The sequence below is a fragment of the Erinaceus europaeus genome, chromosome 1 (assembly GCF_950295315.1).
Source record: "Erinaceus europaeus chromosome 1, mEriEur2.1, whole genome shotgun sequence".
Taxonomy (NCBI): Eukaryota; Metazoa; Chordata; class Mammalia; order Eulipotyphla; family Erinaceidae; genus Erinaceus; species Erinaceus europaeus.
The window spans coordinates 125,638,429-125,663,802 of record NC_080162.1 but is presented as its reverse complement, the minus strand read 5'-3'; the positions used below and the strand labels follow the sequence as shown (position 1 = coordinate 125,663,802).

Sequence of the window (25,374 nt, the reverse complement as noted above, 5' to 3'; positions counted from 1 at the left end):
AAACATACCTATTGTGAAGAGTAATATGATTCTTTTAATTTTATCCCTTCTTTAAGCACTAGAACCTTAATGCACTAAAGGAGGAGCCATCATTCTGCTCTTACATGGGGTACCTCTTTTTTTTTTAGATCCCTCTATTAGGAATTCCTTTTTAAAAATTCATTTTATTTATTTATTATGGGGCAGAGAGAGAGAGAGAGAAAAATTGAAAGGAAAGGGGAAGACACCTGAAAACTCATAAGTTTTCCAGCTGCAGGTGGGGACCAAGAGCTTGAACCCAGATCCCTGTGCATTGTAGTGTATGTGCATAACCAGGTACACCATGGCCTGGCCCCTGGTGTCTCATTCCTACGGACAAAAAAGAAACAAACAACAAGAACCAGTGGAATTTGACTGCAACAGGGATATGTGTGGGTGACTAATATAAGCCAGTTTTTGTTTTTCTTTTTTGTTCTATTCCTGATTTTTAAAATTTTTTAAATTTTCAGCCCATCTTGGATGGAGCTTGAAGAAATCAAGTTAAGTGAAATATGTCAGAAACAGAAAAATGAATATGGGATGATCTCACTCAAAGGCAAAAGTTGAAAAACAAGACCAGAAGAAAAAAAACACTAAGCAGAAACTGGACTGGAGTTGGTGTATTGCACCAAAGACTCTGGGGTGGGGTGTGTGGGGGGGGGGGGTGGGGGGGAGTACAGGTCCTGGAAAAGGATGACAGAGGACCTAGTGGGGGTTGTATTGTTATGTGGAAAACTGAGAAATATTATGCATGTACAAACTATTGTATTTACTGTTGACTATAAAACATTAATCCAGTTACAGGAGCCAGACCTTCTACCTTCTACACCTCATAATGATACTGGGTTCATGCTCCCAGAGAGAGATAAAGAATAGCAAAGCTTCTAATAAAGAGGATGGGCTTTCTATTCTTTCTACTCTGGCAGTAGAAACTGTATGAAATTGTACATTGGTTATCTCACAACCTCATTAATTATTATTAAACTATTAATAAAAAATTTTTTAAATGTGGCTCAGTGTGAGACCTTACATTCATACCTGATACCACCTCAAAGATAAAAAGAAACCTTTTGAAAACAAAATGCACATCACCACATTCTGTCTTGTGCATTCAGTGGTACAGGTAATGAGTATGCTATCTAAATATAAAATTAGTGTTACATTATCTTTACAATGCGTTTGGTTCACTTGTTCAACACAGACTCTGCAAATATTTATAGAATTATGACTTTGTTCCAGGTACTATGCTGGTATGGAGACAGAAAGATGAGCTCATTGAGTAGGAAAACAAAATCAGATCTCAAAAACCAAGGGGGAAGGGGAAGAAAAAAAAAAAACCTGAGGAAAACAATTACAGAAGCCAGACTTTCTGCACCCTATAATGACCCTGGGTCCATACTCCCAGAAGGATAAAGAATAGGAAAGCTATCAGGGTAGGGGAGGAGATACGGAGTTCTGATGGTGGGAACTGTGTGGAGTTGTACCCCTCTTACCCTGTGGTTTTTATCAGTGTTTCCTTTTTATAAATAAAAATAAAATAAAAACTGAGGGTGAGAAGACATTTTAAAATAGGGTTTTAGTGTCTTTCCCACTCTCTCCTTTCCTTTTTCCCATCATCACAGAGGTTTCACAGCTCTGGGCAGACTTTCAGATATGCCTTTTTCAGGCAGACAGTTTTAGAGAGAAAGACAGCACAGCATCAAGCCTTCCTTCAGTACTGAAAGAGCAGGTTGGAACCTGGCGTGTGAAAATGGCAAAGCAAACACACTACCCAAGTGAGCTATCTTGCTGTATCACCCTCTCAGCTTTTCAATTCTGTGTTGCCTTCAATGAAGTAAGCCACGGACAGATGAAATATAGAGGCGCTTCACCAGTTTTACAGTTAAGGTTAGTCATCAACTGACACACTACAAGTCATACAACTTAGTAGATGACTAAATAATGAAGTGCAGAAACCAAGCTGGTGTAAGTCAGGTACTGGTGTACCTAGTAGGATCACTCCTGTTACAATGTGCAAGGACCTGAGTTCAACCCTCAGTTCTCACCTGCAGGGGGAAAGCTTCACAAGCATGAAGCAGGTCTGTAGGTGTCTATCTTTCTCTCTTCATTTCCCCTTTCCCTATCAATTTCTCTCTGTCTCTACCCAAAAACAGATAAGTAAATATTATTTATAAAAACACATTGGTAATGACTTTTAATATTTCCTATCATGTATATATTTGAGTAAAATTATCTTCTTTCTACTAACTTTCACCACAGTATCCCCATTTCTGCTTTTGTTTCTAAAGTCTTCTAGGGAATCATAAACTCTTTGAGTTCTAAGACAGCTGACCCCTCAATGTCACTCAGCCAAACTTAACAAATATATTTAACATTGTTTCTTTCTAAAATTGTTCAGTTAGCGTAAGTATCTGAGTCCCTATAATATGGGAGAAATGAACATTTTGGTCCTGTGATTCTGGGAATTTGTTTTCTTTGACAGTGAACTGCAGTAAAGCTTTTTTAAGAATATATTTATGGGGGCCAGGCAGTAGCACAATGGGTTAAGTGCATATGGCGTGAAGCACAAGGACTGGCATAAGGATCCCGGTTCAAGCCACCGGCTCCCCACCTTCAGGGGTTCACTTCATAAAGTGTGAAGCAGGTCTGCAGGTGTCTCTCTTTCTCTCCCCCTCTGGTTTCCCCATCTCTCTCGATTTCTCTCTGTCCTATCCAGCAGCAACAACAAAAGCTATAACAGCAATAACAATGGCAACAACATGGGCAACAAGGTTAACAAAAAATGGGAAAATGGTCTCCAAGAGCAGTGGATTCATAGTGCAGACACCGAGCCCCAGCAGTAACCCTGGAGGCAATATATATTAAAGAGGGAAAGAGAGAACCAGCCCATCACTCTGGCACATGCTATAACAAATATCAAACTCACTGTATCATCTCCTTGACCACCGTGACAAAGTTTAAAAATCTACTTGCTGGCCCAAGTTCTCTCTCTGTCCCCTCCTGGCTCCTAGTGACCTGGTGGGTCACAGTGCCTAGGACAGTACCATAAATAGTTAGTTATTACTGTGGATAAAAACCACACATAATCATTGCTCAACATGCCTAATGAGCAGCCAGCCCCAAGTCACCAAGTCCAGATGGTGCCTTCCCTCTAGTTCACTGCTGTTTATCACCTCTTTGATTTTTTTTTTCAATCAAGCATTATTAGAGCAATGGGTCACACTGTTTTCAATATTTCAGTAATAACAAGTACCACTTATCAAATACTTATTATGTGTTTGGCACTCTATCTTGGGTGCTTTGTAAACACAAATTCATCCGACTGTCCAATAACCCTACTGAATACCTCTATTAGCTCCACTTAACACTGGAGAAAAGTGACGCTGTGGGGTAAACATCTGGATTCTCACTCCAATATCCATTTCTATCCTAGTTCCTCCTTTTTAGACAAATCTCCAGTTCCTATTTCCCTCAGGATCCTCCTGGCTGCTTTAGGCAATCCTGGTGCTGCTGTACATCTGGTCTCCACTGTACATCTGCTCTCCAATGAGTGAAGTGGAGAAAGGGAGACAGAGAGAGAAAGAGGCTGCCAACAGGTTCCAAAAAAAATGTCTCCTTGCTCCTGAGAGGAGAGGCCCTGATATTAAAAGAATTAACTTGTGGGGCCAGGTGGTGGCACACTTGGTTAAGAGTAAGCATTACCGTGTTCAAGGACCCAGATTCAAGTCCCTGATCCCCACCCTGCTTGACATGTGGTGGAGCAGGGTTGCAGGTGTCTGTCTCTTTTTCTCCTTATCTGCCCCTCCTTTCTTAATTTCTCTGTTTCAAATAATTTTTTTTTTAATATTGGGGCCAGGTGAGTGCACATGTTACAATGCGCAAGGTCCCAGGTTCGAGTCCCTGGTCCCCATCTGCAGGGGGAAAGCTTCATGAGTGGTGAGGTAGGGCTGAAAGTGTGTCTCTGTCTCTCTTCCTCTCTATTCCCCCCTCTTGATTTCTGGCTGTCTCTATCCAATAAATAAATATAATTTTTTATAAATATAATTTTTTAAAAAGAATTAACTTGTAACCAAAAATGGCATGCCAACACGGAGAAGAAAGGTAAAAAGTATCTAGAATCCTACAGAAATATCTGAGCTGCAGAATATAGCAACTCTGAAGCCCTCTACCTCACCCAACCCCACCCCCTTCCTGTATTCCTTTGCAGGTAGACTTGTGCATGTCTATTCTAAATGATACAAACAATAAACAGAACTGAGGTTCAGTGCCAGGCCTGAATCTGGAAAATCACTTTAAAGACAGTAATCTACTGCCAGGGCACCACAAGTATGACTTGTTCTCTCATTACAATAAACACTCAAAGAAGATGGCATCTCAACAGCAAAAGCAGTAAAATTTAAAAGGTATGTGAAAATGGGCTTCAGAATATCTGCTGTTTATAAATCATCTCCTGCATCACTTTTAAGTGTGGTTATTAATAAGTAATGACTACAGATAAAGTTCTGAAGGGATAAGTATGGATTTTCTTAATAGCAACAGAAAGCAAAAAATAGCATCTCTTCAGCACTGCTGAAAGACCCAACTCAAATCATATAAGCAAGCAGAAACAAGTGTAAAGAGAAAGAAAAAAATATATATAAAGGCCATAACTGCTTTCTCACTTTAAGAATGTAAAGTGTCAGGCAAAGGACCTTCTACAAAGACAGGTTCCTTTACCAAAGGGCTTCTATGCTCCAAAGAGGAAGAAAAGAGAAAGAAGAGGGTCAGAAGGAAGAAATGCACTGGCAAGAGAACTCAGGATACCTTCCTGTGTCCAAGGGAAGGCACTACAAGCTGGGGGTTGCAGCTTTCTTCCCAAGTAAATCTACAAAGTCCAAGACCAAGCTAATTTCCACCCTGGCATATAAAAGTAGCAAGGTTGAAAAGTTCAGCTTTGATTAAACCAGGCTGCAAGAACACAACCCAGTCTTCCCTGTTTAACTAGGGCCACTTGACAATTCTAGAAAAGTGGTTCTCCTTGCTTTGCATCCAGGGAGTACCACAGTGTTAAGCGGCACAAAGAATCATACACAAACCAAGGGGAAGGCTTCTTAAAAGTAGAGAGGTGTCCTAGTACTGCAAGCAAGAGAGCTTGATGGCTCAGTATTTTAGGAGTGCTCTATATCACTTTGTTGCTGCTGGGTTTTTTTGTTTGTTTGTTTGTTTTTGTTTTGTAAAGATCGCTAAGGTACCAAGATGAAAAGCTTAGGAACTGATTAAACCCATTAGTTTCAACAAAGTTGCAAACTATTCAACCAGCAAAACAGTGGCACTAATTTAAGTTGTCTAAAGAAAAGCCATGGCTTCTGGTCAACAGCCAGTGATTCCTTGAATGCCAATAAGTCTGTGCTATCCCCTGACCAGAACAGAAAGATTACACTTCAGCAGCTGCAGGCCCTTCTGATGGGAAGCCTTCAACAGTAAACAGACCCCGGAATACAGTCTTGCGTCTGCTCTGAAGTCACCAGGCTCAACCTTCTAGAAAACAAGAGGCTGATATACTTCTACTAATTCATGGCTCTGGAATGGACTATTACCAAACCAAGGAACCAAAAACTGAAGACTTTTTCTTAAAAAATGAAGACTTTTTTCTTTAAATGCAACAGGCTTTCATGCCTAAGGTGCCATGAGAGAGTCATATATAAGGGGGTTTGGGAGTGACAGAAACAGGGGCTCCTGAAGACCCCCACCCCCAGGTAAGTCTTTAGGATAGGATAACAGCCTTGTCCTGCCTCTACACTTAGAGCAAACTTGTGAGGCTTCTGCACTAGATACCACAGACTTTTAAGGAATGCAGTAACATGCAGACTTCTACATGTTTAATGGGTTTTGGCTTTGGCATGGAGAGTGGAAAAAGTTCATTCTTTTTTCAACTCTCTTTGCCCAGTCCCCAAAGAAGATATTAGTGCTCCCTTCCATCTGAAAGCTGAAATCACATCTGTGCAGATCAGGATATTATATGTTTTTATTGAAATGGGTTTCCTTAGAATACCACTACAGGGTGGAGGAGTCAGTACAGTGATAACACTTGGGATTTGCATGTGGGAGGACCCAGGTTTAATCCCATTAACAGCCAGAACTAAGCAGAGGCCAGGTAGGCAGATAGATAGGTAGGCAGGTGGCAGAGGGAGGGGAGAAGGTAAAGTAAAAGGACCACCACCGCTAGGTGGTGAAATAATCTTTATTATTACTATCACTCTAGTTAGATAGTAAAGTAATCTCAATCGGCCCATTCTTAAAATACTAAAACTAGTAAAAGCAAGGCACAGTGGTACTTTCAGAAAGGAAGGGGAAAAGAAGAAATCAACCTTTTGTGGTTCCTTTCAATAAAGACTAGGTTAAAGTAGAGGGGAAGCTCCCTCAAGCATTTTCTCAAGTGCAAAGTTCTTAATAAGTAACTTTGCCATCTCACAGGAAAATAGCCAGATGTTGAAAAAACACAAGAGAATTCGTTATGACAGCTGTGAACAAGAGAGTGAGACATAAATTGCAGGGTGTGCAGCTAGGGCTGGGAAAAGGATACCTACAGAGGCATGTCACGCAGCTGCTTATAGGACCCCACACCTGCAAACAGGACTTTACAAAAAAGACCCAAATCTGTGTAAAGTACATGCGTCTCACACTTGAATTAAAGCAGATCACTGATCACCACTTCCCACCACAAAAACCACACTGAGACCAAGAATACTAGGGTATCCAAACATTCTCTGAATCAAATCTAGACTAAAATTGAACCTTTTCTCCTATTTAAATAGCTTATTTTTATAATTACTAAGCTATTTATTTGCTTTAAAAATTAAAGTAATAATAAGCCCATCTTCAAAAAATTTCATTTAAGCACAATAAGAGCAAATGTGTATTAAGTAGGAAACTATAGTTCTTGCAAATAGAACTGGATTGTTTATTCATCATAAAGAGAACCAGTGCTTCACTCTGGCAAATGGGATACGTGGTGTTGGTGATCTAATTCAGGACAGTTTAGCTCCAAGTCCAGGACACCCATCACTGTGCCATCTCCCAGGCTGCTAACTAGATTCCTTTCCCAATTCATCCATTCCAAAGTATAAAATTAAATTAAAATAATAAATAACTTACAAAGTACATGTAAGTTATTTTGTTAAAAATATATCCCAGGGTGGAGGCCCAGTGGTAGTGCAGCAAGTTAAGTGCACATGGCTCAAAGCTACAGACCGGCGTTAAGGATCCCAGTTCGAGCACTCGGCTCCCCACCTGCAGGGGAGTCACTTCACAGGCAGTGAAGCAGGTCTGCAGGTGTCTATCTTTCTCTCCCCCTCTCTGTCTTCCCCTCCTCTCTCCATTTCTCTCTGTCCTATACAACAACAACAACAATGACAAGAATCAATAAATACAACAACAGAAGCAACAAAAATGGGGGCGTGGCCTCCAGGAGCAGTGGATTCGTAGTGTAGGTACTGAGCCCCAGTGGTAACCCTGGATATATCCACGGCCACAAAATACCTCCCTTGGATAGCACTGCTTTGTCAAGTGTGCCACCCAGGTTTAAGTCTTGGCCCTCACATATTTAAGCAGGTTTTGGTGCAGTTCTCTCTATATCTATCTCTATAGCTATCTCTCTCTATCTCTCTACAAAAATCAGCCTGGAAGAGTCAAGTTCCCAAGATAACAACAACAAAAAATAAATATAATTGGGAGTCAGGTGGTAGCACAACAGGTTAAGTGCACGTGGCGCCAAGTGCAAGGATCAGCGGAAATCCGGGTTCGAGCCCCCAGCTCCCCACCTGCAGGAGAGTCGTCGCTTCACAGGCAGTGAAGCAGGTCTGCAGGTGTCTGTCTTTCTCTCCCCCTCTCTCCATTTCTCTCTGTCCTATCCAACAACAACAACATCAATAACAACAACAATAATAACTACAACAATAAAAAAACAATAAAGGCAACAAAAGGGAATAAATAAAACAAAAAAGAAAGAAAATTAATATATATAATTAAGAATATATTAAAAACAGATTTAAAATTCTTCCCCCACCTCCCTAAGCCCTATCCCCAATAACTTAGTTCACTCTCAAAGTCTTCTACTTGTCATCTCTGGCTACACATTTGAACGGGACCCCTCTCTTTCCTATCTTACTTCTTTTCTCTCTCTCTCTTTCCTATCTTCCCTCTTCTCTCTCTCTCTCTCTCCCCCTCCCCCTCTCTCCCTATCTCCCTCTCTTTCCCCCCCATGTAGAAGCCTCTTTTCTAATGCCCTCTGAGCACTTATTATTATGTGTGAGAGAGAACAGTCACATCATGTTTCATCATTCATTTCTGTTTCATATCTGTCTTGTTATTTACAAGGCCCAGGCTAGAACCCAAGGCCTAAGGAATGCAAGGCTTTCTCCCTCTATGCCAGCCAACTCCCTGGCCTCAGGAAAGGGAAATGTTAACTGACGCAATTAATGATACCATCTTGATAACACCCTCATAGTCTTTACCAATGTCATCACCATGGGTTGCTTGATACAGAGACTGGATGAACACCTTCCTTTGTCCTACTTAGCTTCTCAGTGACTTACCCTGGTGACTGACTAAATCATCCCCATTTCTATCCCATTCTAGAGGTCTTAGTAAGGAAGGGGGAGAGCAAAACTGGACCCGTGTTTGCATATTGCCCCAGCACAAAATGAACTCACTATAATGTTTCTTTATAGTAGAGCTGTCCAAACAACATTGGGAGTTGGTGGTTGAGGTTATGAGCCCTTGCTGAAGAAGACTGAATATCTAAGGTTACGTCCTTACCTCAGCAGGTTTTACTACTCTCCCAATAGCTATGGTTAAGTTATTTAACATTAATTCAATGCTTCAACATGACCTTATTGGCCCTTATGTGGAATATTAGATTCAGCATGAGTATATATAAGAACTACTACCAATATAAGATGTTTAAGATAAGTATTTATCTGCAACAGAATTAAATATGTACTTCTCAAAAATGTCTTTGCTTTTCTTGGCAATTTATAATATGCTTAAAATCTAGTTAATGGCCTTTTCCAACTTTTGCTCAACTAGTCCAAACATTTATTTATCATTACATCTTCAGGTACTCAATTGTCATGGGTTACAAGAGAAAAGCAGATATAGAAATCTCAGAAAAATAATTCTATCTCCTTTGTACTTTACATGATTATAAATGCCAGGGTCTATGTAGTAAGGAACTTTCACTGGGCACAGTAAATGGAGGAAATGTGAATGATACTGTGCAAAACGAATACAGTGTAAATAAAATTTGGTTTTGAAGGAATCAACTGCTTATGGTGGCCATCCTGGATACCATGCAGACAAAAGTATGTTTAAGCAATGGAATTAGACAATGAATTTTGAGTACTACTACTCAGGAGAAGCCAGAGGCAAAATCTGTGAGTTAGTATTAAAGAATTGCAAGAAATCTCTTGTTTTTTTTAAACAATAATGAATAAATATTCCACAGTGATAAAATATTCCTGAAATGTTTTACACTACACACTACACCCTGGTAATTATAACAACCAGGAAGGAAGGAGAGTGGTGGGGAAAGGAGAAAGAGGGAGAGAGGAAAAAGTAAGATAGAGGATGGAGGGAGGAAGGAACAAAAAAAAAATGCAATGCACCCTTCAATATTAATGAACTATATTTTTAATTGAAGGGATGGGTTTCAATACCATTTTGCTTAAATATTTAGAACACTAACTTTAACAAAATTTCAAGACATATACTTATCTAAAACATTTCTTGATTTTGAAGCAGATGCCAAGAAAAGAGCATATGGAATTGAGAAAACCAGCACACAAGCCTGTGGATAGTCATCTTTGACATTAATCGTTAACAATGATTCTTACTTCTTACAACTAAGATGTAGAGTAAGAGAGTAGGACATAGCCTTGCTGGACCCACATATGGCCCAGGCTCCCAGCAGGACCACAGGACTGGAATAAATAAGAAAATCTATTTGGAAAATAAAAATTATCCCAGGCACAGTGAAACTGCAGATGTGTGAAACCCTAAGTCTACAAAAATAAATACATGACTAAGAATGAATTTAACCAAACCAGAATATAAAAATCTCAATATACTAAAATAAAGTAATAACTTAGAAACCTCAAAGACCATTTAAGAATGAGGTTTTCAATAGCCCAAATGGTAGAACAGTGAATAAATTGTTGAATTATCACCATGATGTCAACCTGGCTTCCCTGGACAGAGGACCTCACCAATGTGACCCAGAACCCCACCTCCCGAGAGCCCTGTCAAACTAAGTAAAGAAAGAGACACACTGGAGGTATGGATCAACCTGCTAGTGCCCATGCGCACAGTGGAGAAGCAATTTCCGAAGCCAGACTTTCCACCTTCTGTACATAATGACCCTGGATCCATGCTTCCAGAGAAATAAAGAATAGGAAAACTTGCAATGGATGGGGATGAGATATGGAACTCTGGTGGGAATTGTGTGGAACTGTACCCCTCTTATCCTATGGTCTTGTTGATCATTATTAAATCAATTTAAAAAAAACACAAGAAAAAAATGAATATAGGAGGAACAGAAAAAAACAATGAATTCTCAAGTATGGATCCACAACATCACAAGTGCCAAAGTAATGCTCTGCTATGTGTTTGTTCTTTCTCAATCTTCCCCCCCCTCATCTCTCATATAAATAAATAAGTAAATAAATTATTTTTAAAAATGGGCTTTTCTAGTTGAATGCTATTTGCAAATATACATCTTATATACCCTTATTTCAAGAACTCACACAAAGTGTGCTTTAGCTATCATCTACTGAGGACAGATATTTTTGTAGTAAATAAGCACTGCCCTTATACCCTGAAGCTAGATATTTCTCAGCAAAGCATTCATGCAAAACTATAGATCCTTATAAAGATGGGCCTAAAACAGAACTTTTATTTGCCAAACTGAGATGCCACTGCCTTGAAATATGGTGTCTAAACAACTCCCCCCACCCCCTCGTGATTACCTTGCACAGAAACACAGATCTTCTAATTTTGTAGCAACTAATTTCCTACTTGGTATTCTCCATGAATCTGTGATATCAGTATTAAATAGGAATTATCAGTGTGGGGGACAAAATTAACATGGCAATCAATTCACTCTTCCCATTGCCTCAGATTCTATTTATGAAGTTGTACCTCAAGGTACTCATTTGTCAGATTTGGTCTCTTGTTTCTCATTGAGTTCTAAGGTCATACTGGTCAGGGGGGTCAGCATCTTAAACTAACAAGACAGCCACCTCTTGGTAGAAAAGTGTACTGCAAATTACGTACTGACCAAGTCATTATCCATTTGGAACATTCTTCTTTTTGGGGGAATCCATCCTAAGGATTCCATGCTGCTTCTGTAAATGTGCCAAATCAAGTTTGGCCAATTTAAACATCTTTATTCCCTAAAAACACTGTGTGTGAGGTGTGTGGCATCTGCCCCAAATTTAAGTTCATTTCATTACATGCAATGCACTCACTGCACTCTCTCCTTGTCCCTGTGGGGTCAGGTTTATTTGATGAAAGCCTCAATTTATGACTAACTAGTTGCAGATTAAACCAATGAAAACTATAAAATATGCAATAATGAAAGTACAAACCAATGTTGGGGTAGATTGCATAATGGTTATGCAGAGACTCTCATGCCTAAGGCTCCAAAGTCCCAGGTTGAATCCCCTGTGTACCACCATAAACCAGAGTTAAGCAGTGCTCTGGTTAAAAATGAAACAGAACAAAAGCAACAGGAAAAAAAAAAAAAAAACTTTTTGAGGGATTACAGGGCTCTTATCATTTGTTTACTTATGTACTTTAAATACTTCCTTTTATCATTTCAATTTACATTATTTTTGAAGACAGCAATGGAAAGCAAAGGTAAGCTTCAGTCTAAAGGATCTTCCCAGAGTTAGTAGAATTTCTCCTAGTTAGTGCTTCTAATTCTTTTTTCTCACAAAGCATTATTAGAATCCTCTGGGGCCAACTATCACATAGGCATTGAGAGTTCTGCTTGTGAAGAAAAAAAAAAATGTTATAACCATCAATTTCTGGAGAAGGTAGAATTTTTAGTAGCAGTAAAATAAAATATCATCCAGTGTATACAATATAGAGAGAGCTAAAGCTGATTCTATAAAATGCCAATTATTGAGACTAGAAGACTGAGTTACAGATTGTTGGTATGATCACAGCAAATACCACCACATACAGTAAACATCATCTGTAAACATCATCTTGTCTTTCCTTCTTTGAAGGTATGAATGTAAGTATGGTAATGGTGGGGTGAGAACTTAAGACTGAAATATGACTTGTACAGCAGTCTGCCTTTTGGCTCAACTCTTCTTTCCAAATACAATCAGAGTAGGTAAAGGATTCTTTACAGAATTCCTAATGGCTTCCATCCCAAAAGAATGTGAACTTCACACACAGATAAATCTTTGTTTTATTCACTGTGGCATTTGCTCTGTTCAAGATGAATACCCAAGGCAGGTATTCAATAAAGTAGTTGCTGGATAAACCAATGCAAGAAACACAAGAGTCAGAAATAAATGACTTCACCGTAGTCAGCTCTCAATAGCTTTCATACTGGACTTGAGATGTGGAGTGTTGAGAGTTAACTTCAGCGAAGAAGCATACAGCCAGCATATTCTCTGGAACTTGAAGATAAAGATAAAACATGGTTTAAATCATGTGTAGTCTTTTATTACATCTTCAGTGCAGTATGATTTCATATTCGATTATAAATGTCTGAAGTCTTAGGCATCAGTCAACAGCAATAGAATATTAAAGATCAGAAAGGTTGATTGCAACTATTCAATTAAAAACCTGGAGACAGGTTAGTACTGCCAATTCAGGACTTCCTCAGCAATGGAGCACTAAATACCTCCATTTAGTTCACCAATGGATGCAGGAAAAAACAAGGGGAAATTAGCTCCAAACACCAAGTAAAATGATACTGCCACTTGAGGGTCAGAAGTCTCCAGAAAACTAGTTTCAAAGTCTTGTAGAGAGAAATTCTGTGACTTAGAAGATTATATACAGCACTTGGAATTTAAATAATAGTTTTCTTTTAAATAAATTAGCAACTTAGCATTACTGATAATTTGATTTATACACTCTTTAATTTTTAATTTGTATTAATTTATTACTGGGTAGAGACAGAGAGAAATTGAGAGAGGGGAGAGACAGAGAGAGAAAAAGAGACAGAAAGACACCTGCAGCGAGGCTTTACCACTCATGAAGCTTTCCCCCTGCAGGTGGGAATCAGGGATTTGAACCCAGGTCCACATACACTGTAACATGTGCACTTAACCTCCTGGGCCCTAAGAATAGTTTTCTAGTACATACACAGGACACACAGTACAAACTCTTTTCTTCCCCTTCCCATTCAGTAATTCTTGATTAAATTAAATAGAAACCGGGAAAGCACTAACACCTTGCCAGTGCCAATTCCATTACAGACCCAAACGTTTCCTTTAATGCCCCCAAAGGAACTACTTTGTTAGAGATAAAGGGGAAAGGGAACGCCTATAGCTAGTTCTTAATCTGAAGTTATCATACAGAGAGCTCGGATATATGGAGTAACTAGAAACTTCTCCCACCAATAAAATTACTCTTTACCAAGGGGAGGACAGTGAAATGAAATTTTTTCACAGAAAACCCCTATCTTTCTAAACAATTCATCACAACAGGTATATTTCATCACTTAATTCTTTACAAAAAAAAAAAAAAATCATGTGCCAAGGGATGGTAATGGAAGTTGTCCATATCGGGATCATTTTACACTTTATGCCAACCTTAATATCACTATTCCATAAAGAAACATCCAATTGCAGCAAAATAAGATCTTGACTTTACACATACTAGAATTCTATTCATAATTTGAAGGTTTGATTCCCCAATATACAATTTTTACTCAAACATAGCCCCAGCTGACTAACAGCTCAGTATGAAGGTAGCACAACTATACAGCAGACTTATCTACCAAAGTGCTTTCTACACAGTATCTCTTTGAATCTTTACAACACAGTCTGTTACATTAGCAAACCCCTTTTACTGATAAAGAATATGAAAGTCCGAAGAGTTAAGTAGCATATAAAAGGTCACACAGAAAAAAAGAGCGAGTAAGTTTCAACTCTGGAATCTGTTTGCTTTATGAGGTCAGTCTTGACTATTCTCATATATTAAGGCTATGCCTTTCTTTTCTTACATGAGGGATTTATACCTTCCTGTATTTAACCAAACCTAAAATATACTAACCCTAATATTACCTAAACGAAAATAAGCCATTCTCCATTTTGAGCAAGGGAAAGACTAAGACAATAGTTTTTTCTTTAAGACTAACAGTGATGTCCACTAATAATTCATGACAAGATCAAGTTTCCCTTTCCTTATCTCTTGTTCATTTTGTAATCTTCTAACAGTTCACTTTGTCCCTTAAATAAGGTATTCTACTGCTTTGGGGAAACCAATTTTCTCTCAAGACTTTATTACAATATTATCAGGAAACTGGCTACTTAAACAGCAGGTAATCTTTTATTTCATGCATAATTACCATGCACTATATTTTGATTTGATCCTAATGGCCCTGAGTACATTTTAAACAAACCCTCAACCTGCCCAAATGAAAAACATTTCGCTTCCTCTGTTGCACTTGTGTGGTGATGATAATTAACACATCTTGGAAAATTTGAGCTACATCTGATTAAATCATAACACACCATAAAGGTCTTTACAAATAATATTTTGAAGAATCCAGCTGAGAAACCATGAATAGATGAATTATGAGAAAGGAAGCTCATTATCGTTCTGAGCAGAACACTTAAAGGTGACCCTGTCAAGGTGAGTGTTTTGCATTCAGTGAACTGTCCCAGAATGCACCTAAGTGCTTGATGGAGGACAGTTGTCAAGATGACCCCTTTCTTTTCTCCCCCCACCTCTCTCTGTCTATCTGTCTCTCTCCTTCCCCTCTCAATCTCTCTCTCTCTCTCTCTCTCTTTTTAAGATAGAGACAGAGAGTCAGAAAAGCAAAAGGGGAGTGAAAGAGACCACAACACAAACCTTCCTTCAGTACTGTGGGGGGCAGGATTGAACTGGGCATTTGGTAAAGCAACATTCTAAGAAAGCAGTTTTATGGGCCACAGATCGCCAACCCTTTACTCACAAGTTTCATAATTGTGTTCAGTTACCAGCTTCTATTATGTTTTCAGGCCGAAGCCTAAGGAAATGCTGACTTTTCCTAGAAGCAAAAATGCAAGTAACACCAGTCACTGAATGTAAAACAATATCCTTTCAGAAGAAAAGAATCTTCAGATCCCCACAGTTAAAATCTTCACTGGGTCAACTTGAGAAAATATGTTTAACTGGAAACATCATAAACTATGAATGTGGACTAAACCAACCAAATTTTAGGGGGAAAATAAACAACCAAGCTCAGGAAATTAAGTCTAATTGTTCCTTGCAAAGTTCAGAAAGTCAAAAGAGAAGAGCAGTTAGATAACTCAGCACAACCATTCCCTTCAATAATGGAGCTACAACTGTTGCAATTATTCTTGCTAATAATAATAAGAAACCATTGTACTTGTCATTCATTAAGTGCTTACTCATGTGTTCTGCTACATTATCTTAGCTACCACTAATTTAGGAACTCAGGGTGTTTAGCAATTTATCAGTGATCACACAAGAGGTAATAACAACCATTACTGAGGTTCCTATTTAAGCCTTTTTCACCCCAAAGTGTGTGCTCCAAATTAAGCACTACCTATTTAGCCTATGTGAAGAAATGTGTGTGTGTGTGTGTGTGTGTGTGTGTGTGTGTGTGTGTGTGTGTGTGTGTGTGTGTGTGTGTGTAAAACAATAAACAACCTATTACACATAGCTGTGTTCAGTAATCTCAATGAAGTGTCACTGAATGACACTCAGGTAATACTGGGTTGAAAAAACATGTATGTCTTTTCATACCCCAAACTACTAAGAAAAAAAAAAAAACATGATGCTATAAAAAGAAGAAAAATGAAAATGAGCACACGTGGGTTGGCTGTGGCCCTACGCGGAGGGCTTCTCCAGGCTGGGTTCCTAGGATGTCAGTGGCCTTCGTGCTGGACTGGATGCGAGGCAAGGCGGAAGTAAATCAGGAGACCATCCAGCGGCTCCTGGAGGAGAATGACCAGTTGATCTGCTGCATCGTGAAATATCAGAATAAGGGTCGAGCACATGAGTGTGTCCAGTACCAGCAGGTGTTACCCAGAAAGCTCATTTTTCTGGCTACCACTGCAGATGCCAGCCCAACCAACACTGCGAAGAAATGGAATAATCTTCCAGTTGGCTGCTGTAAGGAACAACTGAACACAGCCAATTTCCCATGAAATGGAGCTGGGATCTGTACCAGTCAGTCTTCTAAAACACACGTGAAGCCTCTGTGGCTTTTAAAATTTAAATGTGCAGCAAGCTAAGAAAATTAGCCATTCTCACTGTAAAACTTTAAGAAGGGTTCTAGCCCTTAACTGGCCTCCCTTTTTCACTATCTACAGAGTTGATGTCTACACTGTACATGGCAAATGGGCTATTCACAAGCCTGATCTGTTGGGATGTTTACTGAGAACTATGTGGGTTTTTTAAGGCTTTAATTCATGATGATGTTTAGAAATAAGAGGAGTCAATGTTAAAGCCTGGATTCCTAGCAATACTGGGCTTGCAGATCTACCTGGCGGCTGTCAAATGGAGTGGCAGTACCCACTTGACTTGACAGCCTGACTTAACTATACAGGACTTGGTTCTCACTGGAATGTGAGCCCCAGCTGACGTCTTATTTGGGCATCCCCCAAAGAAAAGCCTGAGAAAAGAAAGAAAGAAAGAAAGAAAGAAAGAAAGAAAGAAAGAAAGAAAGAAAGAAAGAAAGAGAGAAAGAAAGAAAATGAGCACACATGTGCACACACACACAGCAGACATTTTTTAGTTGCCTTATTGAATCTTTTTTTTTTTTTTGCCTCCAGGGTTATCACTGGGGCTCAGTGCCAGCACTATGAATCCACTGCTCTTGGGGGCTATTTTTCTCATTTTGTTGCCCTTGTTGTGGTTGTTATAGCTGTTGTTGTTGTTGGATAGGACAGAGAGAAATCGAGAGAGGAGGAGAGAAAGATAAACACCTGCAGACCTGCTTCACTGTTTACAAAGTGGTGCCCCTGCAGGTGGGGAACTGGGGGCTCAAACCTGGATCCTTACACTGGTCCTTGTGCTTTGGGCCATGTATGCTTAACCTGCTACACTACCACTCAGGCCCCGCCTAGCCCCTGCCTTATTGAATCTTTCCACTGGCTACGTAGATTTTTGTTTTATTTATTTTAAAGAGAAAGATAGTGATAGAGATAGAGACAGACCGAGAACAGAGGACTATTCAGCTCTGGTTTATGGTGGTGCTAGGAATTGAGCCAGGACCTCAGAGCCTCAGGAATGAAAGCCCTCTGCATAACCATTAAGCTGTTTCCCCAGCCTTCCTCCTTCCAACATTCAAATGAGTGTGAATAAGAACAGCCCCTTCTGGCAGGAGTCAACTTTTATGTTAAGTGTAAGTTCCCAGTTAGGACTGAAACATGTCTGTTTCTTTATTAGTTGATTTTTATTGTCTTTTTTTTCTCACCAGGATTATGCCTGGGGGTCTAGAGCTGCATGATTCCACTGTTCCCCAAAAGACTTCCTTCTTTCCTTTTCATTTATTTATTTATTTTAGGTGGAGGGTGAGAGGGGAAGAAAAGGATATAGGGGGAAGGACTGACTCCACAACACTGCTCCACCACATCTGGTATTCATGCATGATAAAGAGTATCCCCCTACTGGGTAAAAGTTAAATCTTGACACACACACCCCCGTTAGCTATTTTTTTAAAGTCTGGAGAAAGCAAGTTACAATGTGGAGAAAGAGAAACTGGTACTTGTCCCTGCTCTACCACAAATCAGTCATGAGCATTCTAACAGGTTACTCACAACCTCTAAACCACAATTACCTTTGTGTAAAACAAGGAGACAAAACCTGATGTTTTACAGGAACCCTTCATAAAATAGCAGGTGGTAGGCATGTTAATTTAGCCATTCATCCCCCCCCCCCCCCGATCTTTTTCCTGTAATTATCTCCATAGAACTCAATTTGAGGCAAAATAGAAAAGTCTCTGAGTGTTTATCCCTGTGCCCCACCTCCAGGAATCCTGATATAGATGGTCTGGGGCAGGGCTCAAAAATAAGAATTTTCAACAAGTGTCCTAAGTGAGATCAAGGTTTTGAGGTTTCACAGATTCCACTGTGAGAAATAGTGTTTGGACTGAAATTCTTGGGAATCTGTTGCCTGCATCAAGATTGAGCAATCACAAATCTGATTGCAAATGTGAATGGCTTGAATTAGATAATAGAGTGCACAAACAGTGGATTATACTTGGAAAGCAATGCTTCCAATTTTGCCTCTTTCTGTTTCAATCATTGTAATTCTAAGCAATCTCAGTTATCCCATGTGAAGGGGAAAAAAAAAGTGGGTAAGAATTAGACAGGATTCTAGAAAGACTTCCTTGCAAGGTAAGCTTTACAGGTTGACCTAGTATGGTTCTTCCTACAGAAAAGATCCTCAAACCTTAGTAAGCCCTCTCCTGGCCTGGCCCCATTCCTAGAGGCATTGCATGGGGTTGGTCTGACTAGAAGCATCAGCTCCAGAAAAACCCATGGGAATCTTATCCCTGTGGATTCCTCAGCTCCCCCAAAGAGGAAAAAAAAAATGATTTTGTCTTTTTGGGAAAAGGAAGGGCCTTCAGCTGCATGCATTTATTTCGAACCATATCACTCAGTACAGAAACTGGAAATAGATCTCTCACATAACCCTACCCATATTACTATCCCTTCTCCTTGTCCCCTAAACCAAATTCCTAGAGGGGAGATTATGTGACAAATGTTGGCCAACCCATAAAACAAAGCAGAAGATAAAGTTATAAACGTTACTGGTGTATGTTCTCCAATCAGAATTTTTCTAGGACATTGATTGGTACTATGGAGAGCCCATACACTTGAAGGGAAATGCAATTTTGAGGATAAGATGGAGAAAGGCTATTTGTATTAAAGACATTGGGAGCAGGAGATATAACATAATGTTTATTCAAACAGACGCTTATGTCTGAGGCTCCTAAGTCCCAGGTTCAATCCCTTGCACCACCATACGTCAGAGATGAGCAATGATCTGGTAAAAAAAAAAAATTAAAAAGAGAAGGTGGGTTCATCATTTCCTATCTTGATCCTCCCCCACACACAATGGATACTCTTGAGGTGTGAGCCAAAAATTCAAGATCACCAAGAGAACCATGTACAACAGACAGGAATTTGAATATGAGACAAATAAGATGGAATTTGGCCTGAACTAGGGTTCCTGGAGAAGTTTCCAAAAAGCAGTTGGAGGGGAGTCGGGCTGTAGCGCAGCGGGTTAAGCGCAGGTGGCGCAAAGCACAAGGACCGGCATAAGGATCCCGGTTCGAACCCCGGCTCCCCACCTGCAGGGGAGTCGCTTCACAGGCGGTGAAGCAGGTCTGCAGGTGTCTGTCTTTCTCTCCTCCTCTCTGTCTTCCCCTCCTCTCTCCATTTCTCTCTATCCTATCCAATAACGACAACAATAATAACTACAACAATAAAAAAAAAAACAACAAGGGCAACAAAAGGGAATAAATAAATAAATAAAATAAAAAAAAAAAAAAAAAAAAAAAGCAGTTGGAGAATCGGCTGTGCAGGATGCAATACTTGTATCCCCTACTCATTTATTCTGGAGAGCAAACAACATTGTAGAGAGCTATTTATTGTGTTCTACTTGAAAAACAAATCTCTGACAAGAGTGCTGGACGCAGATAAACTTAGTAACTGGCAGATACAGGAAAGGTGAACTGCTGGACAAAGATAGATGAAACCACTTTTGCTCAAAACAGTGGCTGTAGAGGTGAAGAGGGGCCCTGAGTACAACTGCATTAAGCTTTAAGGGTTTTTTTTTCTTTCTTTCTTTGTCAAAGACAAATGCCTACTCTCACACAGCACATGCATGCACACATATGATGTGGCAAATGCAAAGTCAAATATCAAGGTGTTTTCTTCAGAACCTTCCTATCGCTCACCAGAAACCAAGAACAAACTTGTTTAGGAACTTTCCTGAAGCTGAACAATATTAACAGGCACAAACTATGTGGCAGTGATCATAAAACTTGTAGAACAAGTAAAGAATAGTTTCTTTTTGGGAGTTGGGCGGTAGCACGGCGGGTTAAGCACAGGTGGCACAAAGTGCAAGAACCAGCTTAAGGATCCCGGTTCGAGCCCCCAGCTCACCACCTGCAGGGGGAGTCCCTTCACAGGTGGTGAAGCAGGTCTTCAGGTGTCTTTCTTTCTCTCCCTGTCTCTGTCTTCCCCTCCTTTTTCCACTTCTCTCTGTCCTAGCCAACAATGATGACATCAATAACAACAATAACTACAACAACAGTAAAAAAACAAGGGCAACAAAAGGGAACATAAATAAATAAATATTTAAAAAAAATTTTAAATAGTTTCTTTTTGTGAAAAATGAAATGCTGGTATTTTGGTACTAAAACATCTCTACAGACACTTTTCCTTAATCCAATATGCACCTCCTAATGAAACAATGAACCAGTAGTTCTATGTGACATGTGATAAAATCACAGGAGACTGGAAATCTCGAATACCCACCCTACACACACACACACACCTCTCCACAGCAACTTCTATTCTGGAAATCTTGGTTTGGAAGAGCTCAGATTGATACTTTGTGTGGTGTTAACCCACACTGCATGAAAACATATGAAGTGTGGATAAATAGTTGAGAACTCTGACACCCTTCCAGATCTCCATCTCCAAAGTGTTGAGAAGTATTTGTAAATGCACAGTTGTGGTAGTTGAATATGGGCATTTTACACTTTCAAGGAAAGTCTATAAATACATTTGAAAGGATGACACTAGCAAAAGCTGACTTTGGAACCTAATTAATCACAAGGACAGGGTATGTATCTGTTTTTCAAGCCAACATGAAATTCTGGGAAAGTGGAAACATATAAGTGACCCTACAGGATTCTAAGTATAGTTAGACCTCAATTATTTAGTGTTCTATTAAATTACTAAGTAAGTCTTTCCATAAGGTGAAAAGTTTTATCATTCTTTCCATACCTTCCCTACCTCTGTGGGTCATAAAACTATTCCCACCTTTAAAAATAACTAAGATTGATTTACTAAGAACATGGGAAGTAGCAGATAAAACACGCCTTAACAAGGGAAGGGTCTAGTTTATCTTTTTGTACATGGCACCACCTAAGAAAAGGTCAACTCAGATAGCTAGAGGGAAGACATTTAAGTAATCGTCTTGAGCTGAGCAAACTGGACAGTCCAGGTACCACTACTTACATCCTCAGAGACCCCCTTTCTGTACTATGTCCTATCTCATTTCCTCCTTCCTTCCCTGTCTGCCCATAGATCTGCCTTCCTAAGAACCCCCAGCCCCCCGTACGGCTGATAACCACTTATGATTTTGACCTGGATTTTGGCTTTTGCTTCTCAATGCCTGTCTCCTATTTCTGTGGTTTACAAGACAGATAAACCAAATCCAGGACTAGTTACAATTTTGCAAGAATGGAGTTCTTGCTCAAAATACACTTGGTTTTGGCATAAGTACATCCACTGTCTATCACAATCTCTCCCCATACAATATTAGAGTATCCAATTTTGACGTGGAATTTCTAAAATAGAAATTTGGTTGGAAGCTGGGGCTTTAGGGAACTCAAACCCAAGCTTAGGAGGTTAGACTTATTTCAGTGATAAGTGCTTTTTGTAAACAGTGGGCCTTTTGGAATTGATTACTAGGTTTTAAGGCATACACAGTTTTTGAATGTTCTCAATAGTGGTAAGTCTAACACCTTCTGAAGATAGATTATCTATCTTTGGGATGAGTCACAAGTATTCAGGAGACAAGTCTGGTGAATACTCACTTAGGGAATAATATTTGAGTCAAAGCTATAAAATAATAGAAGTGATTTTTCTGGTGTGGTTTGAAAATTAGCTCAAATGGGAGACAGGTGGTACTGCACCTGGTTGACTGCACGTTACAGTGCACAGGGACCTGAGTTCAAACGCCTGGTCCCCACCTGTAGGGGGAAGCAGGGCTGCAGGTGTCTCTCTGCCTCTCTCCCTATCTATCTCCTCCTCCCCTCTAGATTTCTGGCTTTATCAATCCAATAAATAAAGATAATAATTTTTTTTAAATTAGGTCCAATGTATTTTCAGCAAAGCCATTATGGACACAGATAAAGCAGTAGCACCATCAATAAAGTTTTTTAAATGTTTACACACATACACACACCCCTAATTTGGCAACTAGATGGACAGTAATATGTCAACTCTCCTTTTTTTTAATTATCTTTATTTATTGGATAGAGACAGCCAGAAATCAAGAGGGAGGGGGCTAATAGAGAGGGAGAGAAACAGAGAGCTACCTGTAGCACTGCTTCACCACTCACAAACCTTTCCCCCTATGGATGGTAACCGGAGACTTGAATCTGGGTCCTTGTGCATAGTAACATGGGAGCCACCACACAGCCCCTCTTTTTTTTTCTTTATAAATCTTTTTTTTCTATTTTTTAAATTATTTATTTATTTATTACTGGACAGAGAGAGACATTGAGAGGGGAGGGGTAGAGAGACAGAGAGACACCTGCAGCTCTACTTCACCATTCATGAAGCTTTCCCCCTGCAGGTGGGGATCAGGGGATTGAACCCAGATCCTTGCACACTGTAGTGTGTATAGTTAACCAGGAGCGTCACTGCCCAGCCCTGTACTATTTAATTTCTCCATCCCTTTAAACATGTGGTTATTTTTATTGTTGTTGTTATTGTTTGCTTGTTTGTTTCTTGCCTAAAGTACAAGTCTTACTTCTACTCTGTCTCCCCAGAATCTCTATTATTTTCTGTCCCTTCATAGCCTACTCCCTCACATACTGTCTCTGGGTTCCCAGACACTGAAATGAAACTCAGCCAGGCTTCCATGTTCCCAGACTCTCTCCCTCATCCACGTGCAAAGCAAGGTCGAAAGGTTTTCCTTTTGGGCCCTCACTGTTTTTCTTTTTTGCCCTTCAATACCAGACTGCCAATACCTTAATAATAATGGTTATACTTATGGTATTTGATAAAGTGATGACTCCAGCTAGTCCTTGCTAACTGCCTGTGGCACAAATGCAGTCATCTGAAAACTTAACCTCTTTACTACTCTTCAGTTTTTCAAATAGGTTGGCAAACTTCTCACCTGTAGTTCAACCATGTAACTTTTCTGGTAGTGTTGTGCCCATGCAGAATAGCCATGGAAAAAAAGACACTGTGATACAATCCTTTAATGGAATACAGCTCAGCAAGAAGGAAGAATGACCCACAAGTAACCACAAACTCACTGCACCAAAATTGCAGATGTGAGGTTTTGGGATTAATACCCAGTACTACTTAAGCTGGAGTGGCACCCAATCGAGTGAATTTCCTTTTTTTTTTTGTCTTTTTCCCCTATTTCTGTTTGATAGGACAGAATGAAACTGAGAGAAGAAGAGTCAGAGAGGGTGAGAGCAAGAGCAACATCTACAGACCTGCTTCCCCACCTGTGGAAGGGTGGGGAACACTCCTGTGGGTAGGCAGCAGGGAATAGAGCCCTGGTCCTTGTGCATAGTGATGTATGCACTCAACCAAATGTGCCATGGCCATGGTCTCTATGGTGTGAATTCAGTAGTAACAGCAAGAGATGGTGTCAGAGCATTGGTATTCCATGAAAGGGAGAGTGGTCCTGGATACTGAAGTGTGTGTGTGTGTGTGTGTGTGTGTGCGTGTGCGTGTGTGTGTGCATGCACGCGCACGCATGTGCGTGTGTTTGGAACTGCTCACTTAGGGAAAGGACCCACTGGTATATGGTCCTGTGGTGAATGTAGATTCTGGCTCTTGAAACTGTTCATATGCCCAAGTGCCCATTAGTAGGAAAAATAGGTGATACTTCAAGGTAGTAAAAGAAAGTGAGATTACTGCTTATAGGGACACAGAATTTGGGTGGTGGGTGTGTGGCATGGAAATGTACCCTTGAAGTCATACAATCTGTTAAATTACTATTAAACCACAAATAAAGTAAATAAATAAAAGGAAAGAGAGTGAAAAGGAATTATCTTCTGTCAGTATAATATTAGGAGGAGTTAATAAATTTGAGAGGTAAAGATGACGTGGACCTCAAGGTAGACTACAAGCCAGCCATTTTAAATCTGTATGTCTAATATAACAAACACAAAATAGAGGAATAAATACAGAAGATGGAGAGAAAGAAATATAGACGGCAGCAACAAATGCTGGAGAGATTGTGGGGACAAAGGAACCCTCCTGCACTGATGGTGGGAATGCCAATTGGTCCAATGTCTGTGGAGACAGTCTGGAGAACTCTCAGAAGGCAAGAAATAGACATACCCTGTGACCCTCCTCCCTCTCCTGGGGATATATCCTAAGGAACCAAACATACCCATACAAAAAGATTTGTGTATGCCTATGTTCACAGTAGCACAATTTGTAGTAGCCAAAACTTAGAAGCAACCTAAGTGTCCAAAACAGATAAGCAGCTGAGTAAGTCATGGTACATATACCAATGGAATACTACTCAGCTATTAAAAATGATGAAGTCACCTTCTTCACCTCATCTTGGATGGAGCTTGAGAAAATCATGTTAAGCAAGAAAAAAAGAAGGAAGAATATGGGATGATATCACTCATAGACACAAGTTGAAAAACACATTGAAGGGGAAACACATTTGAGCCCCTAGCTCCCCACCTGCAGGGGAGTCGCTTCACAAGTGGTGAAGCAGGTCTGCAGGTGTCTATCTTTCTCTCCCCCTCTCTGTCTTCCCCTCCTCTCTCCATTTCTCTCTGTCCTATCCAACAACAAGGACATCAATAACAACAACAATAAACATAAATAAAATTTAAAAAAAGAAGGGGAAACACAAAGCAGAACTTGGACTGAAGTTGGTGTATTGTACCAAAGTAAAAGATTCTGGTGGGGCTAGGGGTGAGAGGGAGAGCTTCAGGACCTGGAAGACAGAAGACCTAGTGAGGTTCAAATTGTTAAGTGGAAAACTGAGAAATGTTACACATATAGAAATTATTGTATTTTATTTTAATGTTGGTTGTAAACCATTAATTCCCCAATAAAGAATTTTTTTAAAAAGGAAATCCAGAAAATACGTACATAAAATGAAATAATAGCTAGCACCCGAATTGGGCTTTTGGGTGTACTCAGTCACTGGCAGGCTTCAGTCACAAGG

General features: G+C 39.8%; 2 protein-coding genes across 3 annotated transcripts in view; one reads left to right on the top strand and one right to left on the bottom strand.

Annotated features, from left to right (window-relative positions):
- EXT1 (exostosin glycosyltransferase 1) overlaps nucleotides 1-25,374 on the bottom strand; it is a 351,759-nt gene that overhangs the window by 171,900 nt on the left and 154,485 nt on the right. The gene's annotated exons all lie outside the window — the stretch shown is intronic.
- Nucleotides 15,729-16,449, top strand: LOC132539795 (SS18-like protein 2). Its single transcript, XM_060195725.1, has one exon. The coding sequence runs from the start codon at nucleotides 16,113-16,115 to the stop codon at nucleotides 16,395-16,397; it is 285 nt and encodes a 94-aa protein (XP_060051708.1). The 5' UTR covers nucleotides 15,729-16,112; the 3' UTR covers nucleotides 16,398-16,449.